General features: G+C 41.4%; 1 protein-coding gene and 1 long non-coding RNA gene across 2 annotated transcripts in view; one reads left to right on the top strand and one right to left on the bottom strand.

The window, feature by feature from the left end:
* Window positions 1-1,096: 1,096 nt before the first annotated feature.
* The window catches only part of wdr47a (WD repeat domain 47a), a 42,225-nt gene continuing 23,099 nt past the window's right edge, over window positions 1,097-20,222 (top strand). Inside the window, exons 1-5 of the mRNA XM_062987708.1 lie at window positions 1,097-1,217; window positions 9,580-9,746; window positions 15,251-15,334; window positions 15,490-15,574; window positions 19,258-20,072. Coding sequence (XP_062843778.1) covers window positions 9,589-9,746; window positions 15,251-15,334; window positions 15,490-15,574; window positions 19,258-20,072 — 1,142 coding nt within the window. The 5' untranslated portion in view covers window positions 1,097-1,217; window positions 9,580-9,588. The remainder of the gene's footprint in view (window positions 1,218-9,579; window positions 9,747-15,250; window positions 15,335-15,489; window positions 15,575-19,257; window positions 20,073-20,222) is intronic.
* On the bottom strand, window positions 4,399-5,157 carry LOC134302792 (uncharacterized). The gene is made up of 2 exons (XR_010007583.1): window positions 4,842-5,157; window positions 4,399-4,684 (listed from the first exon to the last, which is right to left on the bottom strand). It is a non-coding gene; the product is annotated as an uncharacterized LOC134302792 (long non-coding RNA).

Genomic DNA, 20,222 nt, shown 5'->3' with positions numbered 1-20,222 from the left:
TGTGGGAGGAAGAAAACACACAAAAACACAGGTAGAACACACTGCCTGGCCAAAAAAAAAAGGTCACACACTCTAATATTTCGCTGGACTGCCTTTAGCTTTGATTACGGCACGCATTCGCTGTGGCATCGTTTCCACAAGCTTCTGCAATGTCACAACATTTATTTATGTCCAGAGTTGCATTAATTTTTCCCCAAGATCTTGTATAGATGATGGGAGATTTGGACCACTGCGCAAAGTCTTCTCCAGCACATCCCAAAGATTCTCAATGGGGTTCAGGTCTGGACTCTGTGGTGGCCAATCCATGTGTGAAAAAAACACATCCCAAAGATTCTCTATGGGGTTCAGGTCTGGACTCGTCTGTCTCATGCTCCCTGAACCACTCTTTCACAATTTGAGCCAGATGAATCCTGGCATTGTCATCTTGGAATGATGGGTGCATCACTTCAGCCGCCTCTCTTCTTACCCTGATGCGCCCATCACTCTGGATCAGGGTAAATCTGGACTCATCAGACCACATGACCTTCTTCCATTGCTCCAGAGTCCAATCTTTATGCTCCCTAGCAAATTGAAGCCGTTTTTGCCGGTTAGCCTCACTGTTTACCATCTTTTCCGCGACCACAGGATGTGTCTTTCGACATGGTTGTTTAACAAATGCATCAGTTAGGGTTAAATAACTTGATGCCAGCTGAAACATAATCACCCATGCAGTATCCAATGGGAGGCTCTTACCTATTTGCTTAGTTAAATCCAGGTGGTGACCCTTTTTTTGGCCAGGCATTGTACAAACCCCGCACAGAAAGTACCCAGACTGCTTCACCTGGGAATCGAACCCAGGACTACCCAGATGAATGCTTTAATCTGTATTTAATTTAACGAAGGAATGTTGGGCGGTAATTTTGACTAGATTTCCAATATGTTCAATGATTGACAATGAAGAACGTTGGAACTGACCAATCAGAGGCGTTAAACTGGACATTATGGACATACTCGCACCTGATTGGTGTAGAGCACAGAGGAAGCGCCCGCCTGACAACCAGTCCTGTAGGGAGGTAACGGTGCTGAGAGGAGAAACAACCAGAATTATACAAAGCGATTTTGTTCTTTAAAAATACAATAAAAACAAACATACATACTGGAGTATTATTTCGGAGCGGACAGACTTCGGAGACCCCAGTGAGGACGTGTGTAGTTCGCGTATATGTAGACTTAAGCAGGTAAGCTTTAAATCCCAGTTTAACACCGTAATTCCGCCTCTGGTTTCCTAAAGCATACTAGCGCACTACATAGTATGTGAAAATAGTGCGCAAGCGACGGGTTTTCTGTCACACTGCGTACTATTTGGCATACTGTTTAGTACGGTAGTATGCGGTGAACTAGGCGAGGCCGGGCTGTTGTGGTTTATTAGCCCGTTAGCAGGGCTGACTCATTGTTCTAAATCTGTCAGAGCGGACAGGGAAGGTGTCACTGCTGCCATTTCTCTGTCACATGAAGAAATGCAGTTGAAAAAAAGCATGAGTAAGCAAAGCTAACGAAGCTAATACTCAGCTGGGTGGGACAGCAGCATCATCTCATCTACAAGCCTGGTTTGGTTGGCACGCAGTGCTGCTGGGATTCTGGATGGTTCTACAGCATTGATGCTTTCCTCATGGCTAGTACTGGTTGCAGGGATCGTGTTTAAATGTATCCATCGATTCCACACATTTGTATCTGAAAACCGTTTTACACATGTATTAGTGGTGTGATAACGTTTTGTTCAAAACCAGATGCTGATGCTGCTGTGCACCAAAAATGGTGCATGTCATTTCATGCAATGCCACTTTTCAAATGCATCAAAAATCAAAAACACCCGAAAAAGGGCTACAAATGTACCTGTCGCCCCTTTCACACTCCCTTATTCCATCCCCAACTTTACTGCTTACAAACATGTTGGACTCCTTTTCTAAATGGCCGGCATCTGAAGACGTTATTCTTGAAGGGTAAACACAATCTAAAGATTGTCAATTATGCCATTAAGAACAGATGTACCTGTAGCCCCTTCCATCCAGCACAGCTCAATTAAGAGCAACAATCATGCTCTTAGGAGTGCTGGTCAATGTTTTATTGTCCTTAACTTTACCAATAAAATGAAAACATCCAGCGAAAATGATGAAACAAAATTATTCACATGAAATAAAAGAATCATTAGTATAAGAACAAGGCGACTGAAAAACTCATCCCATGTTTACATTCCTTCTGTTAGTCATAGTATGGACACACCTGTTTATTTCATCCCCAACTTTACTGCTCACAAACATGTTGGACTCCTTTTCTAAATGGCCGGCATCTGAAGACGTTATTCTTGAAGGGTAAACACAATCTAAAGATTGTCAATTATGTCATTAAGTACAGATGTGGCTCCTTCCATCCAGCACAGCTCCATTAAGAGCATGATCCGTGCTCTTAAATGTGCTGGTCAATGTTTTATTGTGCTTAACTTTACCAATTAAATAGAAACATCCAGCGAAAATGATGGAACACAATTAAATAAAAGTGTCATTAGTATAAGAACAAGGCGACTGAAAAATTCATCCCCTGTTTACATCCCTTCTGTTAGTCATAGTATGGACACCCCCCCTTATTCCTTCCCTAACTTTACTGCTTACAAACATGTTGGACTCCTTTTCTAAATGGCCGGCATCTGAAGACGTTATTCTTGAAGGGTAAACACAATCTAAAGGGGGAAAATGTAATGACCCCCTCATGACATGTCTGGAAATTATGCTCAATTAGACAAAAAAGGTTTTCATGGCTTTAGTCATTGATAGGATATGAAGAAAAAACCATACATGTACATACTTACACAAAACTATGAGAGGCCGTGTAGGCCATAATTCTAAGTTGATTTCTCACACACACACCATCATACTCTCACACACACACCATCATACTCTCTCACACACACCATCATACTCTCTCACACACACCATCATACTCTCTCACACACACCATCATACTCTCACACACACACCATCATACTCTCTCACACACACCATCATACACTCTCACACACACCATCATACTCTCTCACACACACCATCATACTCTCTCACACACACCATCATACTCTCACACACACACCATCATACTCTCTCACACTCACCATCATACTTTCTCACACACACCATCATACTCTCACACACACACCATCATACTCTCTCACACACACCATCATACTCTCTCACACACACCATCATACTCTCTCACACACACCATCATACTCTCTCACACACACCATCATACTCTCACACACACACCATCATACTCTCACACACACACCATCATACTCTCTCACACACACCATCATACTCTCTCACACACACCATCATACTCTCTCACACACCATCAAGGTGTTAGAAGGAGGACAGGAAGTCAGATTGGCTTACAGCTGTAAGAACAGAGCCTGCACATAAATTGGTCTACAAAAAACATTTAAATCTGGCAGCAGACCTTTTAACAATGACTACACTTTTGTTGAGCTTTGTTGAACTAGCCATGATATTTCTACTTTCTACCTTTTTTACAAGGTCACTTTGGTTTGTGGAAATAAATGGTAATGAGGACATGTTTTACTATTTTTGTCCATGACAATGAGATGCATTTAGAACATTGAAAGGAAAACTGACAGCATGGGACATACCAGCATGATTCTGGAAATATTATTTTGTGAGCTTAATGGATAAACACTGACAACTTTTTACTTTCTTTTAATTAGCCCGCAGTTAGAAGGAGGTGACAGTCAATCAAGTTTGGGTGCACTGGAGGCACATTATGCATGTTTTTGTTCCCTAAAAAATTTATAGGAAAACTCAAGATCAGTAGAAATTAGACATAGGGATATATTTACTCCAAGAGTACCTCCAACAATCAGAACTGGTCATCCTACATAAACAAATTACCTTCAGTTTGTCTCTTGAAATTCATTGCTAAAGAATAGCTGTATGCTTTGGAATCATCAGGAGGAAATTATACAGGCACAAATAGCAACTTCAAATTGGTTAACTGACGTGTGTGTGTGTGTGAGAGAGAGAGAGCATACAGCAATGTCTGCGACTTTGGCTGACATTGTTAATAAGATTCTTCAAATCACCCCAAATGCAGATGAAAGGTACGTGCTAGGAGGACAACAGTCTTGCAACATCAGAAAACAGTGCCGGCATGCGCTGCAGGTGCTGGACCCAAATGGACATGCCTTCCATCACGGGTGTGCAACTGGCCAAAGAATTTACAATGTTCAAATTCCAAATTAGTTATGGTTATTAGAGTTATTTGTGATAGTAATTAAAACGTCATAATGTATTTCTGATAAATGAAACAATGCAGTAATGTAAAAAAAAAAAAAAACGAGGACACCCCATATAATATTTTGATATTTATTATCAAGTTATGGACAGGTCAGGAAATCACTATTATACTGGTTAACAAAGATCTTGTCCCAAGCAAACAAATGTTTCTTATTTATTGTTGCATGCAGAAACCAAATATTTCAGAACAGTCTCAACAGCAAATATTCTGTCACTCAGGTGGATTAAGGTATCCTTAGCCCTTGTAGTCATACAATGACTGGTGTGGTACTTCTGTGGTCACTAGATGCTGTTGTCGTGTCAACCTCCACACCACTGTCCTCTAAATCTGTGGTGACAAACTAAAAACAAACAAAACAAACACACACACAATGCATTTAGAAAATGTTGGGGGTTAGCCTATTGCCAAACCATGAAATCTAAATGCTACAAATTACTTATTATTATTAATAATATGCAATATAAACATACTGCTTACATTATTTTTAAATAACTTACCGTAAATGTGTCATTGTCTAATGTACACTGCCTTTGATGTAAATGTATTGTCAATCATGAAGCCATTTAGTTTCTGGCCCTCGTGCAACTTTGGTGAAACCAGTTTGTTTCCTCATGCCATCAAAAGTTCAATACTGAAATCACAAAAATTGAATTTAGTTTCAAAACCAGTCTATAGCAATTCACCCAATCAAATATTTAGAGAACAGTTACTCAAGAGAGCTTGGTCTCAATCTATAATGAATTACATTTTCTGTAATAAAAGAAATATAACAAACTTTAATAGTACAAGTGACTAAGTTAGAATGAGCACTGAGACAGATTTTGAAATGTTAGACTGTAAGTCTGTAGCTTTCCATGTGCAGCAGCTTGTTTATGATTGTGTATATAAAATGAATCTATATTTTATTTTACTGATTAAGACCTACATAGGGAAGAGTCCAAAAGTTCCATGTAATTCGACTCGAATGTAGTGACACATTAATGTGGAGCAACTATAGCCATTAAAACGATAAAGTAATTTTATTTATTGTTCTTTAAGAAAGCTTCCAAAACAAAGTTTCTTATAAATGTGCTTTATGAGAACTCACTTACTTAGTTTGGCATTACTAGAACGTTTAAAACGTGTAATTTGCAGACGGTCCCTTACAAAGACGAATATTTATAAAATATCCCAATCTAAACCTGAATCTATCAGAAGCTAAATGAGTTTAATCATGTTTAGTGAACTTACCTGTTCCCTGACTCTGGAGCCGCTGCTCTCTGTGGTTGAGGCTGATATGGAGGTCAGCACCTGGCTGATGGTTCGGATATAAAGCGTCACCGCATCTCTTCCTCCGCGGCCGCGTTTAGACTCCTGTCGGGCTGTCGGGTTTAAATCCACATTTCTGACATGGATGTGGCAGCGGTGGAAAAGTTTAAAATGTTAACAGGCCGATGCTCCATTGATTCTCTCTCGGTCCACTATCCTCTCTTATCAGTAATAATGAGGAAGGCGGGACATGTCTGTGAAATCCCGCGTCTTCTATTAACCAATCAGGTACTGAGAATTTAACATTACTTCCGTTTCAATCAAACTCGTTTCCGTATCAATCAAACTCTCTCACACACACTATCAAACTCTCTCACACATACAACTATTCTTATTCACATGCACTATCATTCTGTCTTACATTCACTATCATTCTGTTCCATAAACATGATTATTTGCATTCACATACACTATTTATTACGCTTACATATAATAATATTCTCTTACACATACAGTAGATCTTTGTTTTACATACAGTGTTAACGTCCCTTACACAGACTACCAAACTTACATACATATACTACTATTCTCTTTTACACAGATTATCATGAAAGCACATAATGCATGTTTAAGTAGCTATAGTTATATGTGCAAGAGAAAATAGTGCTGTGTATGAGAGTATAATAGTAAATAAAAGAAAGTGTGATTATAGTTGTAAGAGGGTATAGTAGTATATGTGACAGAGTATAGTAAACCATGTATGAGAGTATGATGGTGTGTGTGTGAGAGTATGATGGTGTGTGTGAGAGAGTATGATGGTATGTGTGTGAGAGTATGATGGTGTGTGTGAGAGTATGATGGTGTGTGTGAGAGAGTATGATGGTGTGTGTGAGAGAGTATGATGGTGTGTGTGTGTGAGAGTATGATGGTGTGTGTGAGAGTGTATGATGGTGTGTGTGAGAGAGTATGATGGTGTGTGTGAGAGAGTATGATGGTGTGTGTGTGAGAGTATGATGGTGTGTGTGAGAGAGTATGATGGTGTGTGTGTGAGAGTATGATGGTGTGTGTGTGAGAGTATGATGGTGTGTGTGTGAGAAATCAACTTAGAATTATGGCCTACACGGCCTCTCATACAAAACTGTTCACTTCAGCACTAGACCTAATTGTATTACTGATTACAATTTGACACATTATGAATGTTTTACTGTTCAAAACACCGGTTGGTTTACAACCCCAAATCAGAAAAAAGCTGGGTCAGCATGGAAAATGTTTCTTACATTTACTTTGACTTTTAATTGATTGCAGACAGAATGAACCTGAGATATTTCATTTTTCTGTCTGGTCAACTTTTTTTTATTTATTAATAAACATTTATTACCCCATTTCAGGCCTGCAACACATTCCAAAAAAGTTGGGACATTATAGCATTTACCACTTTGTAATTATGCCATTCCTTTTCACCACACTTAAAAGATGTTTTGGCACCGAGGATACCAAGTGATTTAGTGTTTCGGGTTTTATTTTGTCCCATTCTTCCTGCAATCACGTCTTAAGATGTGCAACAATACGGGGTCGTCGGTCGTCACATTTTTCATTTAAAAATTCTCCACACATTCTCTATTGGGGACAGGTCAGGACTGCAGGCAGGCCAGTCCAGTACCCATACCCTCTTCTTCAACAGCCATGCCTTTGTAATGTGTGCAGCATGTGGTTTTGCATTGTCTTGTTGAAAAATGCATGGACGTCCCTGGAAAAGATGACGTCTTAAAGGCAGCATATGTTGCTCACTGTATAAGATAAGATCTCATAAGATCTCAATGTACTTTTCTGCATTAATGCTGCCATCACAGAAGTGTAAATGACCTTTGCCAAGGGCACTGACACATAACAAAGATTTTGACAAAGAGCTTGACAAAGATTTGCGAAAGTAATCCCTCACCCATGTGGTTATATCAGCTATTGTTGAGTGGTGGTTCTTGATGCAGTGCCGTCTGAGGGATTGAAGATCACAGGCGTGCAGCTTAAACTTGCACCCTTGGCCTGAAAGCACTGAAATTCCTCCTGATTCCTTAAATCATTTAATGATATTATGCACTGTAGAGGGAGAAATATGCAAATCCCTTCCAATCTTTCTTTGAGGTTCATTGTTTTTAAACATTTCAATCATTTTCTCACACATTTGTTGATAAGCTGGAGATCCACTGATCATCTTTGCTCATCAAAGACTCAGCCTTTCCTGGATGCTGCTTTTGTACCAAACCATGATTACAATCACCTGTTCACATCACCTGTTTGGAATCACATCAGTATTTAGTTTTTTCACCTCATTACTAGCCCTAAATTGCCCCCGTCCCAACTTTTTTTGGAATGTGTTGCAGGCCTGAAATGCAGGAATGGAGGTATATTAACAAAGGAAATAAAGCTGAGCAGACAAAACATGAAATATCTTGGGTTCAAACTATCTGCAATCAAATAAAGGTCAAAGTAAATGTAAGTAACACTGCATTTTTATTTTATTTGCATTTTCCATACTGTCCCAACTTTTTCTGATTTGGGGTTGTAGTTCTTTTATCTAGGATCCTAAAAAGCCACTACATGTCTCTCTGCCTATTACCCAATCTATGACAAATAAATAAAAAACAGTAGTGGCATTACTATTTTAAATTCCATTTAGTATATATTATGTGATTTGAGAAGTGCATTTTGCATTTAAGTGTAAAAAAAAAGCCAACTTTACTAGCCACACCAGGCATGATTGCTGCCAGACCAGCTGAATCTAAGCATCACTTGAATAGAACCTGTCTAGCAATGTAAAGAGAAGGTCTTTAAAAAGCAGCACATAATAATACATTAAAAAAAGATGCGAAACAAAAGTCATTGAAATCCACCAGCCATTGCTAAGTCTCAGGGACTCTAGCAAACCACAATAAAAGCCATTATCCACAAATGGAGAAAACAGTGGTAAACCCTCCCAGAAGTGGCCAGCCTACCAATACATTTACATTTTCAGCATTTAGCAGACGCTTTTATCCAAAGCGACTTACAGTACTATTACAGTATACAATCTGAGCAATTGAGGGTTAAGGGCCTTGCTCAAGGGCCCAACTGCAGCAACCTGGCAGTGGTGGGGCTTGAACCAGCGACCTTCTGGTTACTAGTCTAGTATCCTAACCACTAGACTACGGTTTGCCCAATATTGGTTTGCCAAATATTTTATCAAGGACACATAGACAACTCATCCAGAAGGTCACAGAAAAACCCAGATGAACATCTAAGAATGGCCTAAAGTAAAAAAAGTTGGGTTGTGCTACAGGACAATAATCTGAGGCACACAAGCAAGGTTTTGGAGTAGCAGAGTCAAAGTCCGGGCGGCACGGTGGCTCAGTGGGTAGCACTGTCGCCTCACAGCAAGAAGGTCCTGGGTTCGATCTCCAGGCGGGGCGGTCCGGGTACTGGCAGTCCGGGGCGATGGACTGGCACCCCGTCCAGGGTGTTACTGTGTGCCTTGTGCCCATTGAAAAGCTGGGATAAGCAGTTTAGACAGTGAGTGAGTGAGTGAGAGTCAAAGTCCTGACTTGAATACCATTGAGATGCTTTGGCAAGAACTTACAGGCAGTTCAGTCTCCATTAAAACGGCACTGCATGGAAGAGTGGGCCATATCACAAATGCTTGATCACAGTATTTCCTACTTAGGGTGGCACTGGTTTTATTTTGGTATGTCGGTCCTGGATTCTGTTAAGCTACTTTGAGACAATGTCTATTCTAGAAAGCGGTTTACAAATAAATTTGGAGGTGACACGGAGGCTCAGTACGTAGCACTGTCGCCTCACAGCACAGAGGTCCTGGGTTCGATCCCCAGGTGGTGCGGTTCGGGTCCCTTCTGTGTGGAATTTGTGCATGTGTATAATGTTCCTTCAAAGTTCTGTTTCCTACTGACAATGTAATGCTCCCTGTTTGTTTCCTTTTCTCCCCTTTCTAACTGCCAGCCTGCCACCATGACAGCCGAGGAGACCATCAACATAAAGGAGGTGGAGATCATTAAAGGGATCCTGGACTTCCTGAACTCACGCAAGCTGCACATCAGCATGCTGGCATTGGAGAAGGAAAGTGGAGTCATCAACGGCCTTTACTCAGATGACATGCTTTTCCTCAGGTCTGGCAATACACACACACACACACACACACACACACACACACACAGGTGGCTTTCCACCTTTCTAATACCGTAAGCCAGCAAGCCAATTAGTTCCAAAGACTGCAGGATTCTGCAAAGCTCTAAATGACACAAACAATTTGTAATTATGTAGCAAAGCCTTTTTTATTCTAGATAAAAATTAAACAGGCGCTCAGGTGGTGCAGTGGATTATGCTAGTCCACCACCACTGAGATCCGGGTTTGAATCTCAGTAGTGCTATCAGCTGTCTAGGTACAGTGCCTTGCAAAAGTATTCAGCCCCCTTGAACTTTTCAACCTTTTGCCACATTTCAGGCTTTAAACATGAATATGAAATTGTAATTTTTTGTGAAGAATCAATAACAAGTGGGACACAATTGTGAAGTGGAACGAAATTTATTGGATATTTTAAACTTTTTTTAGAAATAAAAACCTGAAAAGTGGGGCGTGCAATATTATTCAGCCCCTTTACTTTCAGTGCAGCAAACTCACTCCAGAAGTTCAGTGAGGATCTCTGAATGATCCAATGTTGACCTAAATGACTGATGGTGATAAATAGAATCCACCTGTGTGTAATCAAGTCTCCGTATAAATGCACCTGCTCTGTGATAGTCTCAGAGTTCTGTTTAAAGCGCAGAGAGCATCATGAAGACCAAGGAACACACCAGGCAGGTCCGAGATACTGTTGTGGAGAAGTTTAAAGCCGGATTTGGATACAAAAAGATTTCCCAAGCTTTAAACATCTCAAGGAGCACTGTGCAAGCGATCATATTGAAATGAAGGGAGTATCAGACCACTGCAAATCTACCAAGACCCGGCCGTCCCTCTAAACTTTCAGCTCAAACAAGGAGAAGACTGATCAGAGATGCAGCCAAGAGGCCCATGATCACTCTGAATGAACTGCAGAGATCTACAGCTGAGGTAGGAGAATCTGTCCATAGGACAACAATCAGTCGTACACTGCACAAATCTGGCCTTTATGGAAGAGTGGCAAGAAGAAAGCCATTTCTCAAAGATATCTATAAAAAGTCACCTGGGAGACACACCAAGCATGTGGAAGAAGGTGCTCTGGTCAGATGAAACCAAAATCGAACTTTTTGGCCACAACGCAAAACGTTATGTTTGGCATAAAAGCAACACAGCTCATCACCCTGAACACACCATCCCCACTGTCAAACATGGTGGTGGCAGCATCATGGTTTGGGCCTGCTTTTCTTCAGCAGGGACAGGGAAGATGGTTAAAATTGATGGGAAGATGGATGGAGCCAAATACAGGACCATTCTGGAAGAAAACCTGTTGCAGTCTGCAAAAGACCTGAGACTGGGACGGTGATTTATCTTCCAACAAGACAATGACCCAAAACATAAAGCAAAATCTACAATGGAATGGTTCACAAATAAACGTATCCAGGTGTTAAAATGGCCAAGTCAAAGTCCAGACCTGAATCCCATCGAGAATCTGTGGAAAGAGCTGAAAACTGCTGTTCACAAACGCTCTCCATCCAACCTCACTGAGCTCGAGCTGTTTTGCAAGGAAGAATGGGCAAAAATTTCTGTCTCTCGATGTGCAAAACTGATAGAGACATACCCCAAGCGACTTGCAGCTGTAATCGCAGCAAAAGGTGGCGCTACAAAGTATTAACGCAAGGGGGCTGAATAATATTGCACGCCCCACTTTTCAGTTTTTTATTTCTAAAAAAAGTTTAAAATATCCAATAAATTTCGTTCCACTTCACGATTGTGTCCCGCTTGTTGTTGATTCTTCACAAAAAATTACAATTTCATATCGTTATGTTTGAAGCCTGAAATGTGGCAAAAGGTTGAAAAGTTCAAGGGGGCTGAATACTTTTGCAAGGCACTGTATCTACACAGGCACGATTGTCTATTGTCTAAGGGATATGTTTGGCCGAAAGCTCAGAGATGGATTGGCGCTCTGTCCAGGATATTCCTGCCTTGCACCCAGTGTTTCCCTGTGAATCAGGACACGCCATGACCCTGACCAGGAGGAAGAGGTTGATTAACATGAATCATGGATCATTCATCTCCATGCACAAAGCACTTGCATGTACCTCGTCTTTAGCCTTCTTCTTCTTTTCTTGCGTAGTGGCTCCATTCTCAGCTCCTTCTTTCCATTCAACTCTCTTTCCTTCTTTACACACGCTCAAACCATCTCAACCAAGTCTTTCAAACTTTGTCTCCAAGACATCCTTCTTGTGCTGTCCATCTAATAAACTGGTTCCTAATATTGTCCATCCTCGTAACTCCCGACAAGAATAACAGCGTCATGGCTGGGCTGGACGGCCACATGAACATCGATTGGCTGTCGTTCAGGGATGGGATGAGCCGGACCAGGATTCCTCATAACTGGTGCAATTATGGCCTCTGCTGGCTGATTGATGGCATCTGCGCGGAGTTGGGGAATACTGCTGATCAGGGTGTGGCTCTCTGTATATGAACTCGCTTCGTACAGGTGAAAAGAGACAGTTGGTACTGCACATGTGTCGGAGGGGGCATGTGTCAGTTGCGAAGCTTTTTAGTGAGCAGTGGAGGGTTGTATCGGTAGTGGTGAAGCGTAACCAGGGTAATTGGATATGACTTGAGTAGGGGAGAAAATTGGGGGAACAAAATAGGAGAAAAAGAGAAAAAAAGAATAGCAGCGTCTTTATCTCTGTCACCTCCAGCTTCCTCTCCTGTCTTTTAGTCAGTGATACTGCCTCCATGTCACACAACATAGCAGACCTTACTACTGTCTTGTAAATGTTTTCATTCACTCTGGCAGATACGCTTCTATCACATATTACTCCTGCCACTCAAACACCCTGACCACCAACAAACATCGACATTAAACCAAGGACACACCAAGTACATGGACCAAGTCATGCAGAATTGCCACACCAGAATAACAGTTAATAAAAGGAGACCCCCCCCCCCCCCCCCCCCACGTAAAATCCATTTTGCTTTAGCTAACTTTCATTCCCCTTCTCTCTAATGTGCATTTTCATCTCTCCAGGCTGTCCTCAGCTCCTCTCTACTCTCGCTACAAATCACAATGTCTTCCTCAAACAGCTCGTCCATTAGCCGGTCCAAGGCCATTTAAGAGAAATCAGCCCATCGGTCATCTATACGAACACAATCAGCTATGTCTGAGGAGTTCGTAAAAGGCCGCACTGTGTTTCGAGCCTTTATTTTAACTATAAACATATGAAGTAAATGAAAAATGCAAATACTTGTAAAATATCTTCCACAGTGTCTTACTATTCTAACAATTTCTGTAAATAATGAGACACTGTCAGTAAAGCATCAGGCTCCATCCTAAATCATGCACACTCACACTGAGCATAGCAAAATCCAAATGCTGTTCTTAAAGTGACAGTTATCAATTACACATGTTAAATAACAAAACGCAATATTAACAAACGTGGACTTGCAGTTTCATAAATAAGACAATTATTTAAATGCGAAAATATCCACATATGAATACAACAAAAACATAAAAACTTTGAAGTATCTAGGGGCATTTTGGCATCTACAAGGGGGATTGGCAGAACAGCCTAGGCATTAGGAGGTGAACATGTCAGTTCGCTCTCAGTGCCGAATTAAGTGTGCAGTTGCCACCCTGAATGTGGGAGCAGCCAAAAGAGAAACAATTGTTTCTTTGCCAGTTCTGTCCCTCTTTCTATTTTTCAGGGGCTGGCTGATGGGGCCAAACTTATCTTTTTGCATGTGTTATTATTATAATTTCTGGAGACATTAATTTATGCAAAATTTTAAGTTTTGTATATAGAATTTAAATATAGCCAGAAATTTAGTCTCTATCTTTTCAAAGAGGAGCTTATTTCCTTTACTGAGCGTGAAAAATGTGTAGCTTATAACTGCTACTAAGCCGGAAAGTCTGAACACCCCTTTCACCTTCTCCACGTTTTATTACATTACAGAGTTCATTTTTTGTCACAGAATTCTACACAAAATAGCCCACAATGACAAAGTGAAAGCAGGTTTTTAGACATTTGTGCTAATTTATTAAAAATCAAAATGTAAAATATCATATGTACAAGTGTGCACACCCTTTGATATGACACCCAAAAGTGAGCTGAGGTGCATTTTGTTTTCACTAATATTGCTTGAGATGTTTCTATAATGTAATTGGAGTCCACCTGTGGTACATTCAATTGATTGGACATGATTGGGGATTGCCAACACCTGCCTATATAAGGTCCCACAGTTGACATTGCATATCAGAGCAAACTCCAAGGAATTATCTGCAGACCTCAGAAACAGGATTGTGTCAAGGCATAGATCTGGAGAAGGGTACAGAATAATCGCTGCAGCTTTACAGCTCCCAGAGAGCACAGTGGCCACCATCATTTGTAAATGGAAGAAGTTTGGAACCACCAAAAATTTTCCTAGAGCTGGTCGCCCTGCCAAACTGAGCGATCGGGGAAGACGGGCCTTGGCCAGGGAGGTGAGCAGGAACCCGAGGGTCACTCTGACAGACAGAGCTTCTGAATCAGAAGATCAGCCATCCAGGCATGCCTTTATGGTAGAGTGGCCAGACGGAAGCCACTCCTTAGTAAAAGACACAGGACTCTCAAACCATGAGAAACAAGATTCTCTGGTCTGATGAAACCAAAATTGAACTTTTTGACCTGAATACCAAGCGTCACGTCTGGAGGAAACCAGGCACCGTTCATCACCTGGTTAATGTCATCCCTACAGTGAAGCATGGCGGTGGCATCATGGTGTGGGGATGTTTATCAGCAGCGGTACCGGGGCGACTAGTCCTAATAGAGGGAAAGATGAATGCAGCTAAGTACACCGAGATCCTTGAAGAAAACCTGCTCCAGAGCTCTCTGGACCTCAGACTGGGGCGAAGGTTTACCTTCCAACATGACAACAACCTGAAGCATACAGACAAGAGAACAAAGGAGTGGCTTCTGAGAAAGCCCAGACCTGAATCCAATTAAACATCTGTGGAAGGAGCTGAAAATGGCTGTGTACCGACGCTCCCCATCCAACCTGACGGAGCTTGCAAGGATATGCCAAGAGGAATGGGCAAAAATGTCCAGAAACAAGTGTGCCAAGCTCGTAGCTTTTTTCCCAAGAGACCTTGAAGCTGTAATTGCTGCCAAAGGTGCATCAACCAAGTATTAGGCTAAGGGTGTGTACAGATATGTAACCCCTAAATAAACCATTTCTGTCAGTAAAATTAGATAGAATATTTTCTGAAACCCTGTTTTCACTTCATAATAATTGGTGATTGTGTGAAGATGTTTGAGGCAAAAAAAAAAGAACTCAATCTATTATAGAATGAATCTGTAACGTAATAAAACGTGGAGAAGGTGAATTGGTGTGCAGACCTTCCAGCTTGACTGTAGATGGTAGTTTTTAAGAAGATGGAACATGTTGGTATTTTTGGATGGCAACAGTCTTTGAATTTTTCAGGAAATGAAAAAGCATCTCACTTTTTGTCTCTTTCCATTTTAGGCAGCTTATTTTGGATGGCCAGTGGGATGAAGTTCTGCAGTTTATTCAGCCTCTGGAGTGCATGGAGAAGTTTGACAGGAAAAGGTGAGGCACTGTTTACTCTCCTCATATGGATCACTTAATATTTAGGATCCAACTAAGGGTTTCCTGAGACCCAGTTCCTGAACTTAAGATTTCCTTTTACTTACCACTATCAGAAGCTTTGCTTTAAAATAACTTTGTGGGTGTTTTCTCATCAGGTTCCGCTACATCGTGCTGAAACAGAAGTTTCTTGAAGCTCTGTGTGTAAACAATGCCATGTCAGCTGAGGATGAGCCACAGCATGTGAGTGTCATTGCATCTCATTTATAGTGACAAGAGTCTCATTCATCTTCACTGTCCTGCAAAGCAGCTTTCGTTTAAGTTCGAAACAACAAAAGTCCATATTTGTAAAATCAGTGAGTTGCTGGGTAATTTGAACGAGGACGACATGAACTATGGCTTAATTCAGAATGGATCAGTTAATGTATAGTTGTGATCTTTGTTCTTTAGTTTAGATTTGCAGTAGAATAGTAAGTCACATCCTGAATGACTTCTCTGTACTACATAGGGGTTTAACAGTAATTAACTCAGCACTGTAGTGCACTAAGGATTATACACTCATCAGCCATAACATTAAAACCACCTCCTTGTTTCTACACTCACTGTCCATTTTATCAGCTCCACTTACCTGTGCTGGTATGAGTGGATCAGACACAGCAGCACTGATGGAGTTTTTAAATACCGTGTCCACTCACTGTCCACTCTATTAGACACTCCTACCTAGTTGGTCCACCTTGTAGATATAAATTCAGAGACAATCGCTTATCTATTGCTGCTGTTTGAGTTGGTCATCTTCTAGACCTTCATCAGTGGTCACAGGACGCTGCCTATTCTCAGTCCAGCAGTGACAGTGAGGTATTTTAAAAACTCCATTAGCATTGCTGTGTCTTATCCACTCACACCAGCACAACACACACTAACACACCACCACCATGTCAGTGTCACTGCAATGCTGAGAATGATCCACCACCCAAATAATACCTGCTCTGTGGTGGTCCTGGGAGAGTCCTGACCATTGAAGAACAGCATGAAAGGAGGCTAACAAAGCATGCAGAGGAACTACTCTGTAGTGGTCCTGCGGGGGTCCTGACCATTAAAGAACAGCATGAAAGGGGGCTAACAAAGCATGCAGAGAAACAGATGGACTACAGTCAGTAATTGTAGAACTACAAAGTGCTTCTATATGGTAAGTGGAGCTGATAAAATGGACAGTGAGTGTAGAAACAAGGAGGTGGTTTTAATGTTAAGCCTGATCGGTGTATGCAATAGCCATTAATATCTTATTATTATTCTTTATTATAATAATGTAGTACTATGTAGGATAGTAACAAGATGCAAGATCGACTTTACGAAGTACATGGAGTTTATAGGTAAACATCAAGCACTCAAGTCAAGTCAAGTCAAGTCAAGTCAACTTTATTTATATAGCGCTTTTTACAATATACATTGTCTCAAAGCAACTTTACAAAATCCAGGACCAACAGATACAAAAACCCCTGTTGAGCAAGCCGAGGGCGACTGTGGCAAGGAAAAACTCCCTGAAAATTACAGGAAGAAACCTTGAGAGGAACCAGACTCAGCAGGGCCCATCCTTCTTGGGTGGTCTGGAGGATACTTTAAATAAATAGGATTTACACAAATCATACAAACACAGAATTGAATGATCTAAAAGTCATACAGTGGTAATAAATAGATAAATAAACAATTAAATAATAATAGAGTTGTTATCCGCTCTAGTCTTCAATAAAGTCTGTAGTGATTTCTTGTCGTTGCAATTACTCCAGACCCGTCACATCTGACAGGAGCAGCATCGTTGTCCCGGCAGTCTCGACTTTAATCCTTAACCTCGGCGGGTAAACAGGTTTCCATCAGAATGCCCTCGGGGTAAAACAACAGAGAATGTAGTTAATAATGTACAATGCTAGTTGACAAACAGTTTTACAGAGAGTTTTAGACTCCGGCAGCCCTAATTATTACAGCATAACTAAAAGGGAGAGCGAGCAGGTAACAAGGTCATGAAGGCTTTCACAGGACATCAGCGCCCACCTCTCCTACCCAAACCAGAGTGATTGGACAAGAGAGGCAGAACGACAGCGACCCAACATCCCTGATCACCACAAGTTTCTATGACCAAGAACCCCCAAGCCCTGCACCTTTGTCTATATTAATCAAAAGCCTGAGAAAATAAATATGTTTTCAGTCTAGACTTAAACATTGAGACTGTGTCCGAATACCGAACAGAGGCAGGAAGATTATTCCAGAGTTGTGGAGCTTTGTAAGAAAACGCTCTTCCACCAGCTTTGGTCTTTTTAATTTTAGGAACTATAAGTAACCCTGCATCTTGTGAGCGAAGTGGACGCGCTGGGTTGTAGTAATTAATAAGCTCACTCAGATACTGTGGAGCCAGACCATGTAGCGCTTTATAGGTTAGTAAAAGTATTTTGTAATCAATGCGAAATTTAACTGGCAGCCAGTGTAGAGATGATAGAACAGGAGTGATATGATCACATTTTTTAGTTCTAGTTAGCACTCGAGCTGCTGCATTTTGAACTAACTGGAGTTTGTTTAAGGATCTACCAGAGCATCCAGTTAGAAGAGCATTACAATAATCTAACCGAGAAGTTATAAACGCATGGATCAGTTTTTCGGCGTCATTAACAGATAGTATATTTCTTATTTTAGAGATATTACGCAAATGATAGAAAGCAACTCTAGTAATATTATTAATGTGTGTATCAAAGGAGAGATCTGAATCTATTGTGACACCTAAGTTTTTTACATCTGGGCTGGGAGTAACAGAGAACGTGTTTAAGTTTAGCACCAGGTTAGACAACTTGTCTCTTGCAGCTTTAGAGCCAACAAGTAAAACCTCAGTTTTATCTGAATTAAGTAAAAGAAAATTATACGACATCCAGTTTTTTATGTCGTTTACACAATCTTCTATCTTACTGATTGTGTCAGTATCATTTGGTTTGGCTGATATATACAGCTGTGTGTCATCTGCATAGCAGTGAAAGTTTATGCCATGTTTATGAATAATTTCACCTAGTGGAAGCATATAGAGTGTAAATAATAGCGGTCCAAGTACCGACCCCTGTGGAACACCACACTTTACTTTTGTAGTTTCTGAGCATTTATTATTTACATAAACGAATTGAGAGCGGTCAGTCAAATATGATTGAAACCAAGAGAGTGCGAGTCCTTTAACACCTACTGTATTTTCTAGCCTCTCCAGTAAAATGTTATGATCGACCGTATCAAACGCTGCACTAAGATCTAATAGAACAAGAAAAGAGACACATGTCAAAAGAGACACTCAGTACTCTGAGTACCAGCTGATAAAGGAGGACAGTGTATTGGTATCTTAAAGAAAAAGAAATAGTATTATTGCCCACTATTTCATTTAACCCTATATTCCATTATTATTAGGCTTAGTTTTTAAATTACTTAAAAACACTAAGGAGCAATCAGACCACATTCTGCCTTAAAAACTTAAAAACCAAGATAAAACTGGCTGAAGCTGCATTCATGATACACAACAAAGCTTTTGCCCTGGCTGTGCTATTGTAGTTATGTGTGTCAGCACCACTTACCTTGTTGCTGCTCTACCGTGTTAAGCTTGCTAACAGCCCAAAATTCAGTATCGTCAATATTGTCGACACTGTGTATTGTTTTCAAGCCTGCTGCTCAGTGGTACAGCCAGCAGACAGTGTTTTGTCACCTATCGTGAAAGGATTATACGCTGCAGTGAGCAGTAATAATCTATATTTTTTTTAATGTTCAGTGCTAGATGTAAAATAAGGAGGTATCTGCTTTCCCACCAAATTAAGTAACTTTTTCTTTGGTCTTGGTGTGAAATTGGGGTTTGAGCATGGGTGTATCAAATGTCCAAATCTTAATCTTGTGTCCCCTCTCTTGTCTTCAAGCTGGAACTGACAATGCAGGAGGCTGTAAAGTGTCTCCATGCTCTGGAAGAATTCTGCCCTTTTAAAGACGACTACAGCAAACTCTGCCTTCTGCTCACCCTCCCACGCCTCACCAACCATGCCGAATTCAGAGACTGGAACCCATCAACCGCACGCGTGCGCTGCTTCGAGGAGGCGTGCACCATGGTGGCCGAGTTCATCCCAGCCGACCGCAAGCTGAGCGAGGCGGGTTTTAAGGCAGGAGGCGACCGCCTCTTTCAGCTACTGGTGAAGGGCGTGCTGTATGAGTGCTGCGTGGAGTTTTGCCAGAGCAAAGCCACAGGCGAGGAGATAAGTGAGGGTGAAGTGCTGCTGGGCATCGATGTGCTGTGTGGAAATGGCTCTGATGAACCTGACCTTAGTCTTCTCTCGTGGTTGAGGAACCTGGCCCCCAACGTCTTCTCCTGTGCCTTCGAGCAGAAGGTGCTCAATGTGCACGTGGACCGGGTGGTAAAGCCAGTGCGGGCAGCTCATGCTGACCTGCTCACACCGCTCATCAGTAAGCTGTCGCCATGCCCGGCCTCCCCCCTGCGCCGCCCGCAGTCTGCTGACACCTATATGTCTCGCTCACTCAATCCGGCACTGGACGGTCTCGCCTATGGCCTCTCCGGTCTGGAAAGAAGAGGAGGAGGCAACAGAACTGCTGAGGCAGGAAAAGTGTCGCCCATGTCACATTCCTTTGCCAACTTCCAGTATCCAGGAGGGCCGAACCTGACTCGGAGTCTAATGATGGAGGAGTCGCAGTGCCACAGCATCTTTGAGGAGTCACCTGAGAGGTGATGTTCTCCGTAATAGATAGATAATAGATAGATAATACTTTATTGTCAGATCAAAGATCTGAAATTTGTCTTGCATAAAAACACAGTAGCTCCGTTACAACACAATACATTAACATTACAACACATAAAACACAGACATTATACAAA

This window comes from Trichomycterus rosablanca, chromosome 25 (assembly GCF_030014385.1).
Source record: "Trichomycterus rosablanca isolate fTriRos1 chromosome 25, fTriRos1.hap1, whole genome shotgun sequence".
Classification (NCBI taxonomy): Eukaryota; Metazoa; Chordata; class Actinopteri; order Siluriformes; family Trichomycteridae; genus Trichomycterus; species Trichomycterus rosablanca.
This window is presented reverse-complemented; position numbering and strand designations above follow the sequence as displayed.